Source organism: Tachysurus vachellii, chromosome 22, assembly GCF_030014155.1.
Source record: "Tachysurus vachellii isolate PV-2020 chromosome 22, HZAU_Pvac_v1, whole genome shotgun sequence".
Lineage (NCBI taxonomy): Eukaryota > Metazoa > Chordata > Actinopteri > Siluriformes > Bagridae > Tachysurus > Tachysurus vachellii.
Genome location: NC_083481.1, coordinates 120,001 through 147,500, shown reverse-complemented (window position 1 = coordinate 147,500; position 27,500 = coordinate 120,001). Strand labels below are relative to the sequence as shown.

The following is a 27,500-nucleotide window of genomic DNA, read 5'->3' as shown; positions in this document are numbered from 1 at the left end:
AATGTATCGTCACGCTGTAACACCATAATGTAACGTCACGCTGTAACACCATAATGTAACGTCACACTGTAACACCATAATGTATCGTCACGCTGTAACACCATAATGTATCGTCACGCTGTAACACCATAATGTAACGTCACGCTGTAACACCATAATGTAACGTCACGCTGTAACACCATAATGTATCGTCACACTGTAACACCATAATGTAACGTCACACTGTAACACCATAATGTATCGTCACGCTGTAACACCATAATGTATCGTCACACTGTAACACCATAATGTATCGTCACGCTGTAACACCATAATGTATCGTCACACTGTAACACCATAATGTAACGTCACACTGTAACACCATAATGTATCGTCACACTGTAACACCATAATGTATCGTCACGCTGTAACACCGCACTAAGGACAGTGAACATGAGATAACGATGGTTCATGCTGATGGTTTAAACTGATTTCCTCTTCAGATTCCTCGGATCATTCTGTGGTTGATGGTTGAGCTGGCCATCATTGGCTCTGACATGCAGGAGGTGATTGGCTGTGCCATCGCATTCAACCTGCTGTCTATGGGCCGGTAAGGAAGTGTATTATTGATCTTGTTGTTATTAATAACTTGTGTGATTGAGTGACTGAGAGAGGACTTTTCCCTCACCTCAGGATCCCTCTGTGGGCCGGAGTGCTCATCACCATCATCGATACATTCGTTTTCCTGTTTCTGGATAAATACGGTGAGTTCCACAGTTGAAAGATTCATTAAATAAATGTAATAAATAAATGAAGTGAGCAGGTTGTGTATGGTTTATGATTGTGTGTGTTTTATTTAGATTTTATTCTGTTTTATGTTTGAAGGTTTGCGTAAACTAGAAGCTTTTTTTGGTTTCCTCATCACCATCATGGCAGTGACCTTCGGCTATGAGGTCAATAACCCACAATCATATCAATAGTTTATTTATGTATCATATTAAAGTAAAATGTGAATATTTAATATTCTTAATTAAATATTTATATTAGTTTTATAAATATTTAAATGTTAATTAGCGTGTTTTATTAATTATTATACACGTGTGTATTTGTGTGTGTGTATTTGTGTGTGTGTATTTATACATGCTTTTTTTTTTTTTCATGTGTGTTATTTTGTTCTGCAGTATGTGCGAGTGGCCCCGGATCAGGGTGAGCTGTTAAAGGGGATGTTTGTTCCGTACTGTCAGGGCTGCGGTGCTGCACAGTTAGAGCAGGCAGTTGGGATCGTTGGAGCTGTTATAATGCCTCATAACATCTACCTGCACTCTGCCCTTGTTAAGGTAATGGAGTTGTGTGTTAGTGTTTATTCTGTGTGAGGTGTTTCTACACGAGACACAGACTACTCTTTAGCCCTTAGCTCTATGTGGTCTTATGTAGCTCTTATGTAGCTCGTATGTAGCTCTGTGTCACCCAGGTCCTGAAGCTGTTCTGCATCACTTATATATGGTACAAATGATTATTTCTGAGATAATGAGCCCTTGATGTGTTATTGTGTTGTTTACAGTCACGAGATGTGAATAGAGCAAACAAGAGGGAGGTGAAAGAGGCAAATAAATATTTCTTTATCGAGTCCTGCATCGCACTCTTCGTCTCCTTCCTCATCAATGTGTTTGTGGTGGCTGTATTCGCTGAGTCCTTCTACAATAAAACCAACATGGAAGTGGTGAGAGATGTGCTAAAGTCTGTGTGTGTGTGTGAGTGAGAGTGAGAGTGAGAGTGAGTGTGAGAGTGTGAGTGAGAGTGTGAGTGAGAGTGTGAGTGAGAGTGTGAGTGAGAGTGTGAGTGAGAGTGTGAGTGAGAGTGTGAGTGAGAGTGTGAGAGAGAGTGAGTGTGTGTGTGAGAGTGTGTGTGTGAGTGTGTGTGTGAGTGTGTGTGACAGTGTGTGTGTGAGTGTGTGTGTGTAAGTGTGTGTTATCTCATTTGTTGTGATTTAAATTAGCAGATTTTAAAGTTTTTCTAGATCTATAGTAAGCTGTTTATATGACCTGTAGTGTGTGTGTGTGTGTGTGTGTGTGTGTGTGTGTGTGTAGAATGAGCAGTGTAATCAGACTGGAAGTGTACACACTGACCTGTTCCCGCTCAACAATAACACGCTGCAAGTCGACATCTACAAAGGGGTAAGACACTTAACAGACGCACAGACTGACAGGTCGATAGACACATGCAGTCTGATGTGTGTGTGTGTGTGTGTGTGTGTGTGTGTGTGTGTGTGTGTGTGTGTGTGTGTGTGTTTTTTTTTCAGGGTGTGGTTCTGGGCTGTTTCTTTGGGCCTGCAGCTTTGTATATCTGGGCGGTGGGGATTCTGGCAGCAGGTCAGAGCTCCACCATGACAGGGACTTACTCTGGTCAGTTTGTCATGGAGGTCAGTTATTACACACACACACACACACACACACACACACACACACACACACACACACTGCATACACACTACACATACACTACACATACACACACACACACTACATACACACTACACACACACTACACACACACTACATACACACTACACACACACTACACACACACTACATACACACTACACATACACTACATACACACTACACATACACTACATACACACTACACATACACTACACACACACTACACACTACACACATACACACTACACACACACACATTACATACACACTACACACACACACACACTGCATACACACTACACATACACTACACATACACACACACACACTACATACACACTACACATACACTACATACACACTACACATACACTACACATACACACACACTACATACACACTACACACATACACACTCACACACTACACACACACTACACACACACTACATACACACTACACACACACTACATACACTACACAGACACACACACTACATACACACTACACACACACGCACACACACACTACATACACACTACACACACACTACATACACACTACACATACACCACACACACTACATACACACTACACACAAACACACACACACACACTACACACATACTACATACACACTACACATACACTACATACACCACACACACACACACACACTACACATACACACACACTACATACACACTACACACACACTACACACACACTACACACACACACACACTACATACACACTACACACACACACACACTACACACACATACACACTACATACACACTACACACAGACCCCAGAAAAATACTCCTCATACACAGTCCTCTCTCTCTCTCTCTCTCTCTCTCTCTCTCTCTCTCAGGGTTTCCTGAACCTGCGCTGGTCTCGGTTTGCACGTGTGTTGTTAACACGCTCCATTGCAATCTTCCCCACGCTGCTTGTGGCCATTTTCCAGGATGTTACACATTTAACTGGCATGAATGATTTCCTCAACGTACTGCAGAGCATGCAGGTTAGTTACGAGGTTAACTTCTGTATGAGTTAGGATACAATTACATGCTGATGACTGAGGGGGGTGTGTGTGTGTGTGTGTGTGTTTATTTTCTAATGTGTTCATGTGTCACAGCTCCCGTTTGCGCTGATCCCAATACTGACCTTCACCAGCCTCACATCCATCATGAACGACTTTGCTAATGGCCTGTATGTCTCTTTCTCTCTCTTACACACACACACACACACATACACACACACACATGCAAAAACACACACAATGTACTTATTACATAGTACTGGAAATGCATATGGTTTGACAGAGACAGACAGGTATACAGTAGTGAGACAGCGCCCTCTGTCATCAGACTGTTGCATGTTGCAGTGACACAATGTTAATGTCTGATGATGTAATTTTGTGTGTGTGTGTGTGTGTGTGTGTGTGTGTGTAGGTTCTGGAAGATCACAGGTGGTCTCACCATCCTGATGGTGTGTGCAATTAATCTGTACTTTGTGGTCGTGTATGTGACTGCTCTTCACAGTGTGCTGCTCTACGTCCTCGCTGCTCTGGTGTCCATCGCTTACCTCTGCTTTATTGCTTATCTAGTAAGAAACACATACACATACACACACACACACATACACATACACATACACACACATACACACACATACACACACATACACACACACACACACACACACATACACATACACACACATACACACACATACACACACATACACACACACACACACACATACACATACACATACACACACATACACATACACATACACACACATACACACACATACACACACACACACACACACACACACACATACACATACACATACACATACACACACATACACACACATACACACACATACACACACACACACACAAATATACACACACACACAAACATACACACATACACATACACACAGACATACACACACATATACATACACACACACACACACACACATACATACACACACATACACACACACACACACACACAAACATACACACAAACACATACACACACATACACATACACACACACACATACACATATACATACACAGCAAAATATTTCTAACATGTTATTGTTAGAATAAATTTTAAACATTTTATTAAAAAAAACTTTCCACCAACACACATTCTGACCTCACATCAGCTTACTCAGTGATCCATGCCATGTTAGATCCTCTAAGCTCAACCTTTTCATATATTTTATGTTTTTGAGTTCAGTAAAGTTCTGAAAGGTTTTTGTGTGTAACGTGTGTTATAACTAAATCTGTTTCCTGCAGGCCTGGCACTGTCTGATCGCTCTGGGCGTGTCCTGTCTGGACGTTTGTGGCAGGGTAAGAAACCCACCCACTGTGTTCATAGAGGAACAGCAGGAGTTTGACTCTTAAACACACACACACACACACACACACTTACCTCTTTAGTACAGAACATTTCTGTAATAGTAAATACACAGGGTCTGGTGTGTGCGCATGTGTGCACGCGTGTGTGTGTGTTTGTGTGTGTGTGTGTAAGCGTGTGTGTGTGTGTGTACACTGCAGTGTTTTATAGATACTAATGATTAATTAACATGATTATATGAAGATAAAATTACACACTTTATTGTTTAATTAATTAATTAATGTAATTAATAAATCTTTTGAGCTCTGCCGAATTTCTCGCTATGACACTTTTGACGCATTTTCAGTAAAACACCTGGTTTAAAACTCCAGAATTGTCCCTGTGATAATCTGTGACTGAACACTGACTGAACACTGTGACATAATTTACATACTTTTAGTAAAAATGTGAAAGTTTAATGTAATAAATGTAATAAAACTCTCATTTATGTTTAAAATATGCTAATTAGCAGTAACACTAAGGTGATCCTTAAGTGGTTTTATTAAACGTAGCGTTTGGTTTGTTTTTCTTATCTTTATATGAACAAAGAAATAAATTTAATGTCCTTCTTATACACATCAGTTTAATTCTGTAATATTTGAACATCATTTTATTTACAATATTGTTTTATTAATATACACAATGTAGCATTAGCATAGTAGCAAACAACTAAACTATTTTTAAGAATAAATAATTTGTTAATAAACATGAATAAAATAATCAGCAGGTCATTGAAGCGTAAACTGGATATAAAATATTACTTTTATCATCATTAGTAAATGTTTGTGTTGGTTTCACACCTCAGATGCAGCTTTAATTAATTATTTATGTAAATATAAATATGTAAATAAAGGGAGAGTGATGACATGAGTATTTACCTGTTCCTGAATAACAGACGACGAGTGAAACTCTTTATTTGTTTTTGTTTATTATTTTTATTTCGAAATGATTTTTTGTTATAACATTGTCTTTCAGTCACTTGTTAGATTTATTCACGATGAAATTCCTGATTTTTGTTAAAATGGTGCTGAAGGTCACTAAAGTGTTTCTAAGCACAAAATGCTCAGTGGTTAAAGTGTAGCTCAGTGGTTAAAGGTGTTGGGATACTGATCGAAAGGTCATGGGTTCGAACCCCAGGACCACCAAGCTGCCACTGCTGGGCTCCTGAGCAAGGCCCTTAATCCTCAGTTGCTCAGTTGTAAGTCAGTCTGGATAAGGGGGTCTGCTAAATGACATAAATGTAATGTAAATACATACACGAGGCTGTAAATTCTGAATTAAACCCAAATTGTCCATTTACTCTTGGGGGGAAAAATAAAAATATAAATAAAAGAAGCTCAAGTTTGTACCTGAAACTGCTTCATTACTGAGTTAAGTGTAATAAATAATAAACACACACATTCAACATTTCTCCAGTTACAGTAATTACACACAGTTACATAAAAATCTCTAATGAAAAAAGTTCAATAAACTAAAAACTAGCTTTTACAGAACACATAAATACTTAACAACATTTAGCTGAATAGCAAACTGAATTCAACAGATTTTAATAAATAGATTCTAATTAAAATTATATAAATTCTATAAATTTCATAATGACTTCTTCCTGTGGACATTTACATAGCATTAGCTAGTTAGCTACATAGGCAAAGAATAAAAAGGGTTTAAAACCTTTTGTAGGTCTATTAAGAGACGTGAAGTTTGTATTTGTTCAGACTTTTATTAAATTAAACTTTTAAAATTGTACTAAATTAAAGGTGTTATGCTTTTAGCTGACAGTTGACAAAGTAACAAAATAAAGACAATCATTTAGCATGTTAGCTAATTAGCTAAGCTGCTGAGACTCTACAGTGTGTCTGAATAAGTTTGTGGTCTTTCTGATCTGTAACGAAATCTAAAGATTTAAACTTGTGTTAAATTGTGTGGCTTTTGTTACAAGCTGCTGCTGAAGCTTCTACAGTAAGTCACGATTCATCATTATCTTTCTTACAGCTGCTTTATATTTGCTTATTTTAAACCTATTCCTCAGAAACGAGGTTTTAATGTCAATTTTAACTAAATATGACAATGCCTAAAGGTGTGTGTGTGTGTGTGTGTGTGTGTGTGTGTGTGTGTTCCATTATAGTCATTCATCCAGCCAAAATATTCATCATTATTTACAGAAATAAATCAGCACAAATATTGATAGATTACTTTGATCATTAAGAAATTGTGTGTGATTATAGTGAGTGTACGTTAGGCTCCTGGTTGGTCAGCTGCTTTAACGCTCATGATGACATCATCGCACACACAATCACACACACACACTCTGCTGTATAATAATGATGTTGTATAACGTTGATTTCTGTTTGTTTGTGATGTTCAGGTTGTGCAGAGCCACATGGACTTAAACCTGATGAACAACCTTGAAACAGACCTGGAGCGATAACACACACACACACACACACACCTGGGTTATTCTGTTATTATTATTGTTATTAATATTATTTTATTATAATTTTTTAATTATAGTTTTAATTAAAGTAGACAATGAGCCAAACACTGGACTGTCACAGTGTGCACTACTTAGTGATGTTTTGTACTCTACACCAAGCCGTTTATTTTAAATGCTTCTTAATTTCTCATGTTTCTGAATATTGTGTTACTGTCTATTAGACAATTTGCATACAGCCAATAGGAGAGTAGGGGCGTGTCTGTGTGTGCAAAACCAGAAACATTTTATTCTAATAAGCGACTGAAGCACCTCCCACTGCTGTACACTGAGCCACGCCCCCAGTCCTGAGCTGAACACTGACAGATTAACTCTAAATTTAGACATTTTATTTACCAGCTTACAGAAATGTATTAAAGAAACAGTTTTAAACTTTAGTGCGTAAAGGACCAAAATAGTAGAGTTAAAATTACAAACTTATAAATATAACTAACTAAAACTAGCACTTCTGACTGAGCTGTTAGAGAGTCCACACTCTAATATTTAACTCCTGATTGTTTCCATCTAAAAGTCCAGTGTTTCATCTCACACCACAGAAAAGGTTACAAATGATGATGATGTAATGATGTGTTTTATCCACTTACATTTAATATTGAGTAATGATGATGAAATAAGTTGGCTTGTGTTCTCTAAACACTCGTCCCCTCAGCGGTCTCTCTTTATTCTCTCAGCTCTAAACACTCGTCCCCTCAGCGGTCTCTCTTTATTCTCTCAGCTCTAAACACTCGTCCCCTCAGCGGTCTCTCTCTACTCTCTCAGCTCTAAACACTCGTCCCCTCAGCGGTCTCTCTTTATTCTCTCAGCTCTAAACACTCGTCCCCTCAGCGGTCTCTCTTTATTCTCTCAGCTCTAAACACTCGTCCCCTCAGCGGTCTCTCTTTATTCTCTCAGCTCTAAACACTCGTCCCCTCAGCGGTCTCTCTTTATTCTCTCAGCTCTAAACACTCGTCCCCTCAGCGGTCTCTCTTTATTCTCTCAGCTCTAAACACTCGTCCCCTCAGCGGTCTCTCTTTATTCTCTCAGCTCTAAACACTCGTCCCCTCAGCGGTCTCTCTTTATTCTCTCAGCTCTAAACACTCGTCCCCTCAGCGGTCTCTCTTTATTCTCTCAGCTCTAAACACTCGTCCCCTCAGCGGTCTCTCTTTATTCTCTCAGCTCTAAACACTCGTCCCCTCAGCGGTCTCTCTTTATTCTCTCAGCTCTAAACACTCGTCCCCTCAGCGGTCTCTCTTTATTCTCTCAGCTCTAAACACTCGTCCCCTCAGCGGTCTCTCTTTATTCTCTCAGCTCTAAACACTCGTCCCCTCAGCGGTCTCTCTTTATTCTCTCAGCTCTAAACACTCGTCCCCTCAGCGGTCTCTCTTTATTCTCTCAGCTCTAAACACTCGTCCCCTCAGCGGTCTCTCTTTATTCTCTCAGCTCTAAACACTCGTCCCCTCAGCGGTCTCTCTTTATTCTCTCAGCTCTAAACACTCGTCCCCTCAGCGGTCTCTCTTTATTCTCTCAGCTCTAAACACTCGTCCCCTCAGCGGTCTCTCTTTATTCTCTCAGCTCTAAACACTCGTCCCCTCAGCGGTCTCTCTTTATTCTCTCAGCTCTAAACACTCGTCCCCTCAGCGGTCTCTCTTTATTCTCTCAGCTCTAAACACTCGTCCCCTCAGCGGTCTCTCTTTATTCTCTCAGCTCTAAACACTCGTCCCCTCAGCGGTCTCTCTTTATTCTCTCAGCTCTAAACACTCGTCCCCTCAGCGGTCTCTCTTTATTCTCTCAGCTCTAAACACTCGTCCCCTCAGCGGTCTCTCTTTATTCTCTCAGCTCTAAACACTCGTCCCCTCAGCGGTCTCTCTTTATTCTCTCAGCTCTAAACACTCGTCCCCTCAGCGGTCTCTCTTTATTCTCTCAGCTCTAAACACTCGTCCCCTCAGCGGTCTCTCTTTATTCTCTCAGCTCTAAACACTCGTCCCCTCAGCGGTCTCTCTTTATTCTCTCAGCTCTAAACACTCGTCCCCTCAGCAGTCTCTCTTTATTCTCTCAGCTCTAAACACTCGTCCCCTCAGCGGTCTCTCTTTATTCTCTCAGCTTTAAACTCTCACCCCCTTTTTGGACAAACGGACAGTTGGTTAAAGTAACAGTAAATACCTCACATTGCAGGTGTGTCTGCTGTAATCACTGCCATCAGCACAGTTATTAGTTCATTATAATAATAATTATACAGATGATTCACTATAATCTGATTTATTATCATTTTTTTGTATTACATCTTACATTCCGAGCCTGTGAGAGTCTGATGTTTGAATGTTCAGAGGATTTCTGTCATAAATTATATTTAATATTTATCTTTATATGTAATAAGTAATATTTAAATAGATTTATATATGTATTTATGTATAGATTTATATAAATTATTTGCTGGATGGGAAACTGTTCCCTGGGCTTCGCCCCTGATGATGTTTACCACCTGACAGTGTGATTAACCTTTCTGTGTCTCGTTAGTGTTTATGCTGTAAGACACGAGAAAGCTCTTAATGAGTCTCTGTCAATTAGTACCACATTAATAAGCAAATCCTGTGAGGGTGGGAACTGTTGTTATGGGCGTGGCTTCGTCAGATCAAAGCAGGGGGAACAACAACAAAGTTTGTAACTAAAGCTGTGTGTGTTGGTCGTCATGGTGATGAGATGTTCAGTCTGGTGACTGTGTTAATAATATTTAGTGTTTATACTTCTCTTAGTTTTTAGGACATTTTTATGACACAATATTCAAATGAGCTGCTCAGATACTATGAGAGCAATTTATAGTTAAACAGATTATTTATCTTTGATGTTTAATTTGTTTAAATTTCTCCAGCAGAAAAGAATCGTTCTTAATGTGTGTGAATTTATACACAGTAAAAATAAACTCCTTTGATTTTATTCAGAAATGAGTGATTTATTAATGTTTAAAAATATTATATTTTGAATGGATAGATTTTAAGAAATAAAGCACAAAGATTTAATACAGATTCTAAAATATATTTATCAGATGTTTATTATTTTAATCTCCATAACTGAGTTATTGTCTCATCACAATCACAATCACATCAGTGACTCAAATTTACAATAAATAATCAGCTGCTCCTTAAAATCTTTGTTAAAGTGCAATAAAATAATTTTAACAGATTCTCTGATGACTGAACTTTTGTGTTAAAGATTAAAGTTGATATAATCTCAGAAAAAACCTTACAAATGCCGAGCAACTTAAAATAAAAAAAAAAATAAAGCACCTTAAATCACGTCTGTTTCACACACTTCACTACACGAACATAAACACAGCACTGAATGCTGCAGAAAGGAATCAGATTCATTTTAGTCAACAGAATTATTGGCACCCTTGAAAAAAATGGGTAAAAAAAAGGTGGGTGAGTGAATAAGGGTGAGTGTGTGTGTGTGTGAATGACGGTGAGTGAGGGTGTGTGTGTGTGTGTGAGTGACAGTTAATGATCACACACTGAAATATGAGTGAAGTCACATTTCATTACATTTCTTGTAAAATAAATACATAAAAAATACATTTTTAATTAAACCTCTCAAACCCCAAAGCCATTTTCACCTTTAATACTTCTGGAAGTGCCACTGATAAAAGAATGTGATGTGATGTCTAGAATGTACCTGTATTGTGTATACATACATACTGTACGTTTGTGTGTGATAATTATTATTTACTTTTTATTAAAATAAATCTACAGTTGATTCTTCAGTGTTTATTACACTGTAAACACAGTGTGAACATGGAGCAGCTCGAATGTGTCACTTCTCATCAGGAGCCAGATATTCCTTATACATTGAGTATATTACACCTGCAACACAAAACACACCTGAGTTACAGCCGGACAATGATATTCATGCACTTAGACACGCCCACCAGACACCGAGTGTGTGTGAGAGACACTGAGTGTGTGTGAGAGACACTGAGTGTGTGTGAGAGACACTGAGTGTGTGTGAGTGTTTGTGTGTGAGTGTGAGAGTGTGTGTATGTGTGTGTGTATGCGTGTGTGTGTGTGTGTGTGTGTTTATCTTTATATGTAATAAGTAATATTTAAATAGATTTATATATATATTTATGTATAGATTTATATAAATTATTTGCTGGATGGGAAACTGTTCCCTGGGCTTCGCCCCTGATGATGTTTACCACCTGACAGTGTGATTAACCTTTCTGTGTCTCGTTAGTGTTTATGCTGTAAGACACGAGAAAGCTCTTAATGAGTCTCTGTCAATTAGTACCACATTAATAAGCAAATCCTGTGAGGGTGGGAACTGTTGTTATGGGCGTGGCTTCGTCAGATCAAAGCAGGGGGAACAACAACAAAGTTTGTAACTAAAGCTGTGTGTGTTGGTCGTCATGGTGATGAGATGTTCAGTCTGGTGACTGTGTTAATAATATTTATAGTGTTTATACTTATCTGGATAAGGGTGTCTGTTAAATACTGGAAATGTAAATGTGTGTGTGTGTGTGTGTGTGTGTGTGTGTGTGTGTGTGTGTGTGTGTCAAGAAATCAGTTCTTTCACTCACTTATTAACTCTATAATGTAAAGCAGTTTCTGTTGGTAGGATTTATAGTGAGTTTTCCTCGAGCGCAGCAGATGAACTGATTCAAACAGGGTGAAGGTCACAACAAGGTCAGATGTCTGAACTAGCTGTTGTTCTATAGTTTCCTTATTTTGTATTTTGACTTTTTTTTTAATGATTAAATATCAGTATTAAAATGTCTCTCATCTTCCTGGAGATACTCCAGACCTCTTTAGATGAATTTAAATGTGTTTTTCTCACCGAGTGTCATGGCGCCAACCACAAAGCCCTGAGCTCTGACACGCATGTGAATCAGATGGACAGACATTTTCATCTCTCCACGAGATTTCAGCCTGTACAATCCGTAAGCTACAACTCCGAGGAAACCCGCCATTCCTAAACACACACACACACACACACACACACACAATGTACATTAGTTCTAATCCTGTATTAAAGTCATATTAAACACTGTTCTCTACTCGAGTAGTGAAGGAGGAAACAGGAGAGCAGGTAAGAGTCTCAGTAAAAATATGATTCTGTAATAAAACTATAAACATTAACTTTTAGAGCTTTAGACTGAATTCACTCTGCATGTGGAGAGAAAACTTCAGTACAGACAGAAAACTGGTGAGAAAGCTGATCAGTAATAAAAACACGGATTAAAGAAAACATTAATGATTTGTTTTGATTTTAAACCCATTATTAATTCAGCATGTGTTTTCACCTATAGGGACAAACGGAGACTCTTTTGCCTTCCTCATTAACTTAGAGGACTGATCCTCATCACCAGACCAGCTGCTGTCTGACCTCATTATCCAATTCACTAGAGACAAGAACAGAAAACATCCAGTTAGTGAGAAACTGACGTGTAACAGATGTTTTACTGATGAACATCTGCATTATTACTTTTACATCATCTGATCATCAGCACAAAGAATCTGCAGCTCAAATCAACACTGAAATAAACACATAATAATAATAATAATAATAATAATAATAATAATAATAATAATAATAATAATAATAATAATAATAATAATAATAATAATAATAAACACATGATGATGATGATTATTATTATTATTATTATTATTATTGATAACATTTGAATGCTCTCTGTGTTACTTACATTAAGACAGATAAACAGATGAAAGCTGAACCCAGACCAGTCCCGCGTTATTACCGCCTTATAAGCAGTTACAAGTGTTTCACTGATCTTTCACTCCACTACGGAAGCGACGTGAATGACGTCATTAACTGCGTCATACCGGAAGTGAACTCGCAATAGGACAAAGAAACCGGCTCCGTTAATGAAATTAAATCCGTCATATGTTTCTGGTTAAACCTGTTATATAAAGGGTTTGTGTCATTAAACGTTTGGATATCTGTAAATATTTAAAAATATAATAAGATAAAATCTCACCGGTCGTATTAACCAATCACAGAGCTCCGTCATAAAGCTACTGATAAAGAAATGGGAAAAAATCAGTATCTAAGCAACAGGAGGTTCCTTATATTTACAAAAGACAAACAAAGAGATAAATTACTACATGCAGAAACATTAAAACCACAGTATAAGACACACTTTACACCATCATGGCCCATGGCAGAGGGACGGAGCCCCAAACACCACAGTATAAGACACACTTTACACCATCATGGCCCATGGCAGAGGGACGGAGCCCCAAACACCACAGTATAAGACACACTTTACACCATCATGGCCCATGGGCATAGGGACGGAGCCCCAAACACCACAGTATAAGACACACTTTACACCATCATGGCCCATGGGCATAGGGACGGAGCCCCAAACACCACAGTATAAGACACACTTTACACCATCATGGCCCATGGGCATAGGGACGGAGCCCCAAACACCACAGTATAAGACACACTTTACACCATCATGGCCCATGGCAGAGGGACGGAGCCCCAAACACCACAGTATAAGACACACTTTACACCATCATGGCCCATGGGCATAGGGACGGAGCCCCAAACACCACAGTATAAGACACACTTTACACCATCATGGCCCATGGCAGAGGGACGGAGCCCCAAACACCACAGTATAAGACACACTTTACACCATCATGGCCCATGGGCATAGGGACGGAGCCCCAAACACCACAGTATAAGACACACTTTACACCATCATGGCCCATGGGCATAGGGACGGAGCCCCAAACACCACAGTATAAGACACACTTTACACCATCATGGCCCATGGCAGAGGGACGGAGCCCCAAACACCACAGTATAAGACACACTTTACACCATCATGGCCCATGGCAGAGGGACGGAGCCCCAAACACCACAGTATAAGACACACTTTACACCATCATGGCCCATGGCAGAGGGACGGAGCCCCAAACACCACAGTATAAGACACACTTTACACCATCATGGCCCATGGCATAGGGACGGAGCCCCAAACACCACAGTATAAGACACACTTTACACCATCATGGCCCATGGCATAGGGACGGAGCCCCAAACACCACAGTATAAGACACACTTTACACCATCATGGCCCATGGGCATAGGGACGGAGCCCCAAACACCACAGTATAAGACACACTTTACACCATCATGGCCCATGGCAGAGGGACGGAGCCCCAAACACCACAGTATAAGACACACTTTACACCATCATGGCCCATGGGCATAGGGACGGAGCCCCAAACACCACAGTATAAGACACACTTTACACCATCATGGCCCATGGCAGAGGGACGGAGCCCCAAACACCACAGTATAAGACACACTTTACACCATCATGGCCCATGGCAGAGGGACGGAGCCCCAAACACCACAGTATAAGACACACTTTACACCATCATGGCCCATGGCAGAGGGACGGAGCCCCAAACACCACAGTATAAGACACACTTTACACCATCATGGCCCATGGCAGAGGGACGGAGCCCCAAACACCACAGTATAAGACACACTTTACACCATCATGGCCCATGGCAGAGGGACGGAGCCCCAAACACCACAGTATAAGACACACTTTACACCATCATGGCCCATGGCAGAGGGACGGAGCCCCAAACACCACAGTATAAGACACACTTTACACCATCATGGCCCATGGGCATAGGGACGGAGCCCCAAACACCACAGTATAAGACACACTTTACACCATCATGGCCCATGGCAGAGGGACGGAGCCCCAAACACCACAGTATAAGACACACTTTACACCATCATGGCCCATGGCAGAGGGACGGAGCCCCAAACACCACAGTATAAGACACACTTTACACCAGACTACACAAAGTGTCCCATGTGTTATAAGCCTTAAACATAATGACACACACTGTACAGTTTGTAACAGTGACTTCAGCATTGGGGTAAATGATTGTAAAAGACGTGTTGACGTGACTTTAACACGTTTCTGTTCATCTTCAGCTTATATAAATAGTAAAAGTGACCTACATATTTTAATATAATTAACACATAATTGTGTAACACTTTACAATAAGGTTCATTAGTTTACTACGTTAGTTAACACGAACTAATAATGAACAGCACTTATAAAGGATTTATTTATCTTTGTTAATGTTAATTTGAACATTTACTAATACATTATTTATATCTTGTTAACATTAGTTAATGCACTAGAGCTCATGGCGCTCCGTCATATCCGGGTATAACTGTCGTATTAACCAATCATAGAGCTCCGTCATATCCGGGTATAACTGTCGTATTAACCAATCATAGAGCTCCGTCATATCCGGGTATAACTGTCGTATTAACCAATCATAGAGCTCCGTCATATCCGGGTATAACTGTCGTATTAACCAATCATAGAGCTCCGTCATATCCGGGTATAACTGTCGTATTAACCAATCATAGAGCTCCGTCATATCCGGGTATAACTGCTGCTTTCTGTAGCTAGTTATAATATTTTCTCTACAGTTTGTGACACGCAGGTGATTGTGTACACATAGATAATATAAATCATATAAATCATATAAATCATATAAATCATATAAATAATATAAATCATATCAATAATATAAATCATATCAATAATATAAATCATATAAATCATATAAATCATATAAATAATATAAATAATATAAATCATATAAATAATATAAATAATATCAATAATATAAATCATATAAATCATATAAATCATATCAATAATATAAATCATATAAATCATATAAATCATATCAATAATATAAATAATATCAATAATATCAATAATATCAATAATAAAAATAATATAAATCATATAAATCATATAAATAATATAAATAATATAAATCATATAAATCATATAAATCATATAAATAATATAAATCATATAAATCATATAAATCATATCAATAATATCAATAATATAAATCATATAAATAATATAAATCATATAAATCATATCAATAATATAAATCATATAAATAATATAAATAATATCAATAATATCAATAATATCAATAATATCAATAATATCAATCATATCAATAATATAAATAATATCAATAATATCAATAATAAAAATAATATAAATCATATAAATCATATAAATAATATAAATAATATAAATAATATAAATCATATCAATAATATAAATCATATAAATCATATAAATCATATAAATAATATCAATAATATCAATAATATCAATAATATCAATAATAAAAATAATATAAATCATATCAATAATATCAATAATATCAATAATATCAATAATATAAATCATATAAATCATATAAATAATATCAATAATATCAATAATATCAATAATATCAATAATAAAAATAATATAAATCATATCAATAATATAAATCATATAAATCATATAAATCATATAAATCATATAAATAATATAAATCATATAAATCATAAAAATCATATAAATCATATAAATCATATAAATCATATCAATAATATCAATAATATCAATAATATAAATCATATAAATCATATAAATCATATCAATAATATAAATCATATAAATCATATAAATCATATAAATAATATAAATCATATCAATAATATAAATCATATCAATAATATAAATCATATAAATCATATAAATCATATAAATAATATAAATAATATAAATCATATAAATAATATAAATAATATCAATAATATAAATCATATAAATCATATAAATCATATCAATAATATAAATCATATAAATCATATAAATCATATCAATAATATAAATAATATCAATAATATCAATAATATCAATAATAAAAATAATATAAATCATATAAATCATATAAATAATATAAATAATATAAATCATATAAATCATATAAATCATATAAATAATATAAATCATATAAATCATATAAATCATATCAATAATATCAATAATATAAATCATATAAATAATATAAATCATATAAATCATATCAATAATATAAATCATATAAATAATATAAATAATATCAATAATATCAATAATATCAATAATATCAATAATATCAATCATATCAATAATATAAATAATATCAATAATATCAATAATAAAAATAATATAAATCATATAAATCATATAAATAATATAAATAATATAAATAATATAAATCATATCAATAATATAAATCATATAAATCATATAAATCATATAAATAATATCAATAATATCAATAATATCAATAATATCAATAATAAAAATAATATAAATCATATCAATAATATCAATAATATCAATAATATCAATAATATAAATCATATAAATCATATAAATAATATCAATAATATCAATAATATCAATAATATCAATAATAAAAATAATATAAATCATATCAATAATATAAATCATATAAATCATATAAATCATATAAATCATATAAATAATATAAATCATATAAATCATAAAAATCATATAAATCATATAAATCATATAAATCATATCAATAATATCAATAATATCAATAATATAAATCATATAAATCATATAAATCATATCAATAATATAAATCATATAAATCATATAAATCATATCAATAATATAAATAATATCAATAATATCAATAATATCAATAATAAAAATAATATAAATCATATAAATCATATAAATAATATAAATAATATAAATCATATAAATCATATAAATCATATCAATAATATAAATCATATCAATAATATCAATAATATAAATCATATAAATAATATCAATAATAAAAATAATATAAATCATATAAATAATATCAATAATATCAATAATATAAATCATATAAATCATATAAATAATATAAATCATATAAATCATATAAATAATATAAATCATATAAATAATATCTCCATACAGAACTAAATATGATCAACACTCAGATGAGCAGATTAGACAAACAATTTGTGGGAGTTAAAATGACAAAAGTAAATATAAATAGTTTTATATAAATATAATATTAAATATACATATATTTCGAGGCTGTTTACAAAATAAATATCTAACCTTAAGTAAAACCATAGATACATACACTACATAGATATCTACACTACATAGATATCTACACTACATAGATATCTACACTACATAGATATCTACACTACATAGATATACTGTGTATACACTACATAGATATCTACACTACATAGATATCTACACTACATAGATATCTACACTACATAGATATATACACTACATAGATATACTGTGTATACACTACATAGATATCTACACTACATAGATATCTACACTACATAGATATATACACTACATAGATATCTACACTACATAGATATATACACTACATAGATATACTGTGTATACACTACATAGATATCTACACTACATAGATATATACACTACATAGATATATACACTACATAGATATATACACTACATAGATATACTGTGTATACACTACATAGATATCTACACTACATAGATATATACACTACATAGATATACTGTGTATACACTACATAGATATCTACACTACATAGATATCTACACTACATAGATATCTACACTACATAGATATCTACACTACATAGATATCTACACTACATAGATATATACACTACATAGATATCTACACTACATAGATATCTACACTACATAGATATATACACTACATAGATATCTACACTACATAGATATATACACTACATAGATATACTGTGTATACACTACATAGATATCTACACTACATAGATATACTGTGTATACACTACATAGATATCTACACTACATATATATCTACACTACATAGATATATACACTACATAGATATCTACACTACATATATATCTACACTACATAGATATATACACTACATAGATATCTACACTACATAGATATATACACTACATAGATATCTACACTACATAGATATCTACACTACATATATATATACACTACATAGATATACTGTGTATACACTACATAGATATCTACACTACATATATATCTACACTACATAGATATATACACTACATAGATATCTACACTACATAGATATATACACTACATAGATATCTACACTACATAGATATATACACTACATAGATATATACACTACATAGATATCTACACTACATAGATATATACACTACATAGATATCTATACACTAGATATCGCCTTGGGGTCCTAAAAATGCATCAAAACCGCCGCCATCTTTGTACAGTGCTGCTTTACCTCAAATCCATGGACGATGCCGGACTTCTGTGCTGTGTTTGGTTGTTCAAATGAAATAAATCTAAAAACCAGACAGTAATGGATTACATTTCACAAGTGAGAATGTGTTTTATGTTACTGAATGTTAGGAAATTATATTTTTGTTCCGTTTGGTTTGTTTTAGTCCTTGGTTAACGACCACAGCTAATCCATGTTAGTTACTCATTAGTTTGTGACAGTTAGGAAAACAGACAATGTTTGTAGATTCCGAAGCTCTTAATAAGGACATTAAAAATTGACCCATGCTTTTTTGCTTAAAGGTGAAGACACAACTTTATGTATGTTCTGTAAGATTCCCTTATCTGTCAAACATATTTTATTAGATTATTAGAAGCCTGAAAAGGGTTTGGATTTTTTTTTTATCTTATGTTAATTAAAAAAAATGTGAAGTGAAGGACATACAGCTAAGTACGGTGACCCATACTCAGAATTTGTTCTCTGCATTTAACCCATCCAAAGTGCACACACACAGCAGTGAACACACACACACAGCAGTGAACACACACACAGCAGTGAACACACACCCGGAGCAGTGGGCAGCCATTTATGCTGCGGCGCCCGGGGAGCAGTTGGGGGGTTCGGTGCCTTGCTCAAGGGCACCTCAGTCATGGTATTGCCGGCCCGAGACTCGAACCCACAACCTTAGGGTTACGAATCAGACTCTCTAAGCATTAGGCCATGACTTCCCCATATGTCATATGTATCATATGACTTTCTGTTTATATTTGTTTTGCTTTTATTGTATTTATATGATATTTGTGTTTTTGTAATTGAATTTTTTCCATGAAAATAGCTTTTGATTGCTGACATGGTATTAAATAAAATAATCTGAATCTGAATCTGTTTGTAGATTCCCAAGTGATAAACAGAGACGTCAGTCATGGACAAGATGCAGGGACACTACACTTTTTTTTTTAATGGTTAACTCAGCTGACGGTCCTGGAAGGATGTCACCAGTTAGGTTGGCAGTGTAACACACAAGTTCAGCCTCAAAGTCAAACTTTGTGGGTTTTTTTGGTTTATGTGACTTTAGTACATAATTATTTAATGTTGCAAAAATATTGCAGGAAAAGAATAAATAAAAGATTGAACAGTTTTTGGCACCTCAACTATCTAACTTTCACATTATGTTCCTCTCAAATTTGTGATTTGCTTCCACCTGCAAATTGCTTTGTGTATCATATTTAGAATAGAATAGAATAGAATGGGGGGCATGAAAGCCTTTATTATCGCCACATTTACATTACAGCGGAATTCTTTTCTTCACATACCCCAACTGAGGAGGTTGGGGTCAGAGTGCAGGGGCAGCTATGATACAGCGCCCCTGGAGCAGGGAGGGTTAAGGGCCTTGCTCAAGGGCCCAGCAGTGGTAGCTTGGCTGTGCCGGGCCTTGAACTCCGATCCTCTGATCAACAACCCAGAGCCTTAACCAGTTGCGCCATCACTGCCCTTTAATAACCCAATCCAATTTAAATGTTTAAATGAACATGTATAGTCACACCATTGTAGCAGTGTTACATGCAGTAGTCTATAAGGTAAGTAGTGATTGTTCATTTAAAGTTTACTCAAGTGGAAGAATGTAAGTAATAAACTTACACCTACTAGCTCTATGTATTATATTGTGAAAAAGTAGATTATCTTAATATCAAAACCTTAAATTTTCTCTGGACTTAAAGATAAATACATGTCTGACCTTTGGAACGAACCAAAAAAACTAGAAATCGCATTCATGACGATTTATGGTGATTTTATTTCTTTGCCTACATTGACGCTGATGCATTAAGAGGAGGGGGTCCCCTGTACCAAGATGGCGGCTCTATTGACGCATTCGGTCCAATGTACTGCCGTAACCAAGGCGACATCTAGTGTAAATGTCTATGAAGTAAATTTAGCAACAGGGAGTTTAATCCGGAAGTGAAAAGAAATGAATGACCGGGGTTCACTTCCTCTAGCGGTGTGACGTCACGGACGGGTTTGTGCTGCCAACGCAGCAGAGCTTTAAACACGTCTGTAGTTAAAGCGTCATGACGTTATTATAAACACTCCGAGTTTTATACTGTGTTTATATATCAGTTTATATATCAGTTTATATATCAGTTTATACAGCAGTCTGTAGTCAGCGCGTTTATTTCACAATCATCATCATCATCATCAGTCGGGGTCTTCATCACTAAGGTGCGCGTGACACAAGCTTTATTTATTATCTGTATTTTATTACATTCCGTCTTTATTTAATGTGTGTGTGTATACGTGTGTGTGTGTGTGTGTGTGTGTGTGTGTTTGTGTGTGTGTATATACTTGTGTGTATGTGTGTGTGTGTATACGTGTTTGTGTGTGTGTGTATGTGTGTGTGTGTGTATACGTGTGTGTATACGTGTGTGTGTGTATACATGTGTGTGTGTGTGTGTGTATGCATGTGTGTGTATGCGTGTATACATGTGTGTGTGTGTGTGTATACATGTGTGTGTGTGTATACGTGTGTGTGTGTACGTGTGTGTGTGTATACATGTGTGTGTGTGTGTGTGTGTATACGTGTGTGTGTGTGTGTACGTGTGTGTATACGTGTGTGTGTGTATACGTGTGTGTGTATGTGTGTGTATACGTGTGTACGTGTGTGTACGTGTGTATACGTGTGTGTGTATACGTGTGTGTGTATACGTGTGTGTTGTACAGATGGCGAGTCCTCGAACCCGACGTGTTCTGAAGGAAGTGCGGGTAAACGATGGGAATAACGTGCGTATAAACTCCTTTTACTTACTTTATATAAACTTTATTATGCAGATACAGAAAGCCGACACTCACTACTAACTTTACTGTGAGCTTACACACTGTGTTTATATCAGCAGGGTGTTGTGTGTGTTTCAGGTGTGTTTTGAGTGTGGAGCATTTAACCCTCAGTGGGTCAGTGTGACGTATGGAATATGGATCTGTCTGGAATGTTCTGGGAAACACAGAGGACTCGGAGTTCACCTGAGGTCAGTCACTGAGCAGACAGAGAGACGGACAGACAGACTGACAGGTCATTAATACGTCTTCATCTGCTTGTGGTTGCTGTAGCTTTGTGCGCTCTGTCTCCATGGATAAGTGGAAGGACATGGAGTTGGAGAAGATGAAGGCTGGAGGTAACGAGAAGTTCCGTCTGTTTCTGGAGCTGCAGGATGATTACAACCCCAACTGGAGCTTACAGGAAAAATACAACAGCCGAGCTGCAGCGCTGTTCAGAGACAAGGTGAGACTTACACACACATACACACACACACACACTCTTACACATATATACACACACTCACACACACACTCCTACACATATACACACACACACACTCATATACACACACACTCATATACACACACACACACTCATACACATATATATATACACATACACACACACACACACACACACTCATACACATATATATACACATACACACACACACACACACACACTCCTACACATATATACACACACTCATACACATATACACACACTCACACACACACTCATACACATATATATATACACACACACACACACACACACACACTCCTACACATATATACACACACTCACACACACACTCCTACACATATACACACACACACACTCATACACACACTCATATACACACACACTCATATACACACACACTCATATACACACACTCGCACATACACACTCATACACATACATACACACACTCGTATACACACACACACACACTCGTATACACACACACACACTCATATACACACACACACACTCATATACACACCCTCGCACATACACACTCTCATACACATATACACACACACTCCTACACATATACATACACTCACACACACACACACACACACTCATATACACACCCTCGCACATACACACACTCCTACACATATACACACACTCACACACACACAGACACTCATACACATATACACACACTCACACACACTCATACATATGAGTGTGTGTGTGTATATGTGTAGGAGTGTGTGTGTGAGTGTGTGTATATGTGTATGAGTGTGTGTGTATATATGTGTAGGAGTGTGTGTGTGTGTGTATGTGTGTGTGTATATATATGTGTATGAGTGTGTGTGTAGTGTATGAGTGTGTGTATACACACACATATACACACACTCATACACCTATACACACACACTCCTACACATATACACACACACACTCATATACACAGACACACACACTCATACACATACAAACTCATACACATATACACACACACTCACTCTGTGTGCGCGTGCGTGTGTGTGTGCATGTGTCTTTGTGTGTGTGTGTGTGAGAGATAGGTGGTGACAGAGGCAGAAGGTAAAGAATGGTCAATTGAAACCTCTCTTGCTAAAAGCTGGACTCCTCCTCAGTCGAACACTGCACTGTCATCATCACACCGGTGAGTGTACACACGTGCACGCGCACTAATGCGCAGACGCACACACTTGTGTTTATTTCTGCGGGGTGTGTGTTACAGCAGTGCTGCAGGTTCGGCTCACACGTCCTCACACTCTGATAAGGCGTTTGTGGACTGGCTCAGTGACGACGTGAACTCCTACCAAGGGTCAGTGTACAACTCTCTACTCTTAATAACACACAGTGATTAATAACTTATTGTGTGTTTATAATAATAAATCATGTTACATCATTACACAATAAGAGAAATTGAGAATAAATGAATTATAATTTGAATTTCACTTTCTTTCTTCCTTAACATGGACTATAGTATTAGAGGACTAGTACAGAGCCCCACAGTGCCATGTGTTAGTGTATATAGTGTTAATTTAGTCATGTCATTGTTCCTGATTGGACAGTGGAGGAAGCGGCGCTCAGGAGAATCGTTACGTGGGATTTGGGAACACGCCGAATCCTCCGAAAAAGGATGAAGACTTCATCAATAACGCCATGACGTCTATTTACACAGTACTGACCTCCATACAGTACAACACTCAATGTAGCTCTGACTGCCTTCATCATCATCATCATCTGTACTATTGTGTGTGTGTGTCTGTGTGTGTGTGTCTGCCTGTGTGTGTGTCTGCCTGTGTGTGTGTCTGCCTGCCTGTGTGTGTGTCTGCCTGCCTGTGTGTGTGTCTGCCTGCCTGTGTGTGTGTCTGCCTGCCTGTGTGTGTGTTTTAGGGCTGGAGCAGTTTCACAGTTGGAGCCAGTAAATTTGCAGCAGCTGCCAAAGACAACGTAAGAACATTTAATTATCATTATAACGTTTATATCTGCGATTATTTAAAAGAAATAAAAACCTAGCCTGCGCACAGACACACACACACACATACACACACACATACATACTAGAGATGAGCCGGATACTCGTCTGAAACGAGTATCCTGTACGGATAAAGCACTTCTGCCGAGTACGAGTATTATACGAGTAATACGAGTCAATATCTGAGCTCGGATTGAATGAAAATCATCATTGGGTATCTGATTGTGTCAACGTTCTGTGATAGGCTAGTCACAGCGCCCCTCCCCTACAGTGATAGGCTAGTCACAGAGCCCCTCCCCTACAGTGATAGGCTAGTCACAGCGCCCCTCCCCTACAGTGATAGGCTAGTCACAGCGCCCCTCCCCTACAGTGATAGTCTAGTCACAGCGCCCCTCCCCTACAGTGATAGGCTAGTCACAGCGCCCCTCCCCTACAGTGATAGGCTAGTCACAGCGCCCCTCCCCTACAGTGATAGGCTAGTCACAGCGCCCCTCCCTACAGTGATAGGCTAGTCACAGCGCCCCTCCCCTAAGTGATAGGCTAGTCACAGCGCCCCTCCCCTACAGTGATAGGCTAGTCACAGCGCCCCTCCCCTACACACATACAGATGTATTGTGTTACTGTGTCTCGCTCTGCTCACTCACAGTCACACACAGAACAGCTCTCTGTCTCTCCCTCAGTCACTCGGGTTCGTGGGTCTTTTCCGTTAACGTTTAGGGTTTCTTCAGCTTTTTACTTCGGTTTGTAACGTTAATAATACGTACTTACTAACCAGTAGAGTTCTGGTAAACGTGGGTTTGTTCAGACGTGGTGCTTGCTTGGTAGAATGCGACTCACATTGTGTCTCTGCCTGTCGGAGATTTTTTTCTTTTTTAAACCTTCATCTGTCTCTAACCAGTAACCAGACACTGTGTGTCTGACACGTTTTTGCTGTATTTCATAAAAACATAAAGGTAGTAAGCTAGTGTTATAAATATTACAAATTAATTATTACCGGTAAAGCCCGCCCATCTCAAGACAAACCACGCCTACTTCCTGGTTAGGCCCCACCCACTCTGAGTACAGATACAGATACAGATAATTCATATGGGTAACAGATACAGATACAGATACAGATAATGCTGTACTCGCTCATCCCTAATACATACATACACACACACACATACATACACACACACACACATACATACACATGCACACACACATACACACACACACACATACATACACACACATACACACACATACATACACACACACACATACACACACACATACATACACACATACATACATACACACACATACACATACACACACACATACACACACATACACACACACACATATACATACACACACATATACATACACATACACACACATACATACATACATACATACACACAGACGCGCATACACACACATACACGCACACACATACACACACATACACACACATACACACATACATACGCACACACAGACGCACACATACGCATACAAACACATACACGCACACACATACACACACACGCATACACGCACACACATACACACACACATACACACACACACACTTCTCACACACACACAGACACACACACACACACTTCTCACACACACACACACAGACACACACACTTCTCACACACACACACACATATGCACTGGGACTGGTGATCAGTTTGTTATTCTGCTCTCTAATTTCTTATCCAATAATGAAACATTTATTTTCAAAGATTCTTGTTGTAGCATTTGGATGTATTTTAAATTGTAAGAGATTTATGCTGTAAATAATTAGCGTTTGTTTCCCTTCTCTTCTGTAATAGACGGCGAAACTGGCCAGTCAGGCGTCTCTAAAGGTGTGTATCACACTAACACACATTCACATCTCCTTAATGATTTATGTTTATACATCAATTTCTAACAACGTCACATTAATAATGTGATCCTGAGGAGATCAGATATGAAGCTTGTTTTATCATTTCATAGAGAACAAATTAAAGTAAGATTTTAATATTCATTTAATTATTTCCTCAATTAATCAAACAGAAATTAAACTCTGTAATGTGGCATGTTTAAAGGTTCCACATTTAGTTGGTCCTGTGCTAATAATTCTATCACAATATTCAACACAGTCTTTATTATTATTATTATTATTATTATTATTATTATTATTATTATTATTATTGTTGTTGTTATTATTGTTATTATTGTTATGACACACGTCACTCAGTCAGGAGGAGGGCTGTTAGTAGGCTGCATGTGTTTATGGCTCTTCTCAGATCAACAACTCAGTGATTTTTTTGTAATGTTTAATGAGTTTATTATCTGTGTGTGTGTGTGTGTGTGTGTGTGTGTGTGTGTGTGAGCAGTAACGAATGTAATTACTTCAAATTAATTCCTGTTGTGTTACATCACTTCCTGCTGTCTGTGGATTAAAGTTAAGAGGTTATAAACCGCCGCCTGAGCCGGTAAACTGCCGCTGCTGCATGACCGCCTCCCCACCCACTCTTTATCATCTTATTGGTTTAGTTTTTTATTTTTGTTTGTTTGTCATAAATTATTGGTTGAATATTGTTGTTGTGTTGTTTGGCTGGTTCCATTAACGTGAGCATAATCACACTGTCTTTATTTACTTATTTATTTATTTGCTTTGCTTGGCCAATAAACACATCCTAAGCAAATGGATTCTTTTAGATT

General features: G+C 36.9%; 4 protein-coding genes across 7 annotated transcripts in view; 2 read left to right on the top strand and 2 right to left on the bottom strand.

The window, feature by feature from the left end:
- slc11a2 (solute carrier family 11 member 2) overlaps nucleotides 1–10,255 on the top strand; it is a 16,806-nt gene extending 6,551 nt beyond the window's left edge. Inside the window, exons 6-17 of the mRNA XM_060858322.1 lie at nucleotides 483–589; nucleotides 673–743; nucleotides 865–932; nucleotides 1,161–1,316; nucleotides 1,541–1,699; nucleotides 2,067–2,153; nucleotides 2,279–2,398; nucleotides 3,301–3,450; nucleotides 3,565–3,638; nucleotides 3,881–4,034; nucleotides 4,755–4,808; nucleotides 7,220–10,255. Coding sequence (XP_060714305.1) covers nucleotides 483–589; nucleotides 673–743; nucleotides 865–932; nucleotides 1,161–1,316; nucleotides 1,541–1,699; nucleotides 2,067–2,153; nucleotides 2,279–2,398; nucleotides 3,301–3,450; nucleotides 3,565–3,638; nucleotides 3,881–4,034; nucleotides 4,755–4,808; nucleotides 7,220–7,282 — 1,263 coding nt within the window. The 3' untranslated portion in view covers nucleotides 7,283–10,255. The remainder of the gene's footprint in view (nucleotides 1–482; nucleotides 590–672; nucleotides 744–864; nucleotides 933–1,160; nucleotides 1,317–1,540; nucleotides 1,700–2,066; nucleotides 2,154–2,278; nucleotides 2,399–3,300; nucleotides 3,451–3,564; nucleotides 3,639–3,880; nucleotides 4,035–4,754; nucleotides 4,809–7,219) is intronic.
- The window catches only part of nckap1l (NCK associated protein 1 like), a 131,663-nt gene that overhangs the window by 5,725 nt on the left and 98,438 nt on the right, over nucleotides 1–27,500 (bottom strand). The window lies entirely within an intron of this gene.
- Nucleotides 10,353–13,140, bottom strand: LOC132838148 (HIG1 domain family member 1C-like). Its single transcript, XM_060858323.1, has 4 exons — nucleotides 13,023–13,140; nucleotides 12,618–12,716; nucleotides 12,152–12,286; nucleotides 10,353–11,178 (listed from the first exon to the last, which is right to left on the bottom strand). The coding sequence occupies exons 2-4, from the start codon at nucleotides 12,703–12,705 to the stop codon at nucleotides 11,129–11,131; spliced, it is 273 nt and encodes a 90-aa protein (XP_060714306.1). The 5' UTR covers nucleotides 12,706–12,716; nucleotides 13,023–13,140; the 3' UTR covers nucleotides 10,353–11,128.
- arfgap1 (ADP-ribosylation factor GTPase activating protein 1) overlaps nucleotides 21,492–27,500 on the top strand; it is a 10,377-nt gene continuing 4,368 nt past the window's right edge. For 3 of the 4 annotated variants that reach the window (XM_060858275.1, XM_060858273.1, XM_060858271.1), the window contains exons 1-9: nucleotides 21,493–21,735; nucleotides 22,234–22,293; nucleotides 22,426–22,535; nucleotides 22,618–22,789; nucleotides 23,872–23,972; nucleotides 24,051–24,137; nucleotides 24,388–24,496; nucleotides 24,713–24,769; nucleotides 26,627–26,659. In XM_060858275.1, coding sequence (XP_060714258.1) covers nucleotides 22,234–22,293; nucleotides 22,426–22,535; nucleotides 22,618–22,789; nucleotides 23,872–23,972; nucleotides 24,051–24,137; nucleotides 24,388–24,496; nucleotides 24,713–24,769; nucleotides 26,627–26,659 — 729 coding nt within the window. In that variant the 5' untranslated portion in view covers nucleotides 21,493–21,735. Of the gene's footprint in view, nucleotides 21,736–22,233; nucleotides 22,294–22,425; nucleotides 22,536–22,617; nucleotides 22,790–23,871; nucleotides 23,973–24,050; nucleotides 24,138–24,387; nucleotides 24,497–24,712; nucleotides 24,770–26,626; nucleotides 26,660–27,500 lie in introns of all 4 variants that reach the window. The other variant, XM_060858272.1, reaches the window with a different exon arrangement.

Excerpts from the sequence above, each read along its gene's own strand:
- LOC132838148 (XM_060858323.1), bottom strand. The coding sequence starts at position 12,705 with ATGAGGTCAGACAGCAGCTGGTCTGGTGATGAGGATCAGTCCTCTAAG. Across the intron at positions 12,287-12,617 it reads GTCTCCGTTTGTCCCTATAG|GAATGGCGGGTTTCCTCGGA; the intron begins GTGAAAACACAT and ends GTGTGTGTTTAG. Across the intron at positions 11,179-12,151 it reads GGTTGGCGCCATGACACTCG|GTGTAATATACTCAATGTAT; the intron begins GTGAGAAAAACA and ends TTTGTGTTGCAG.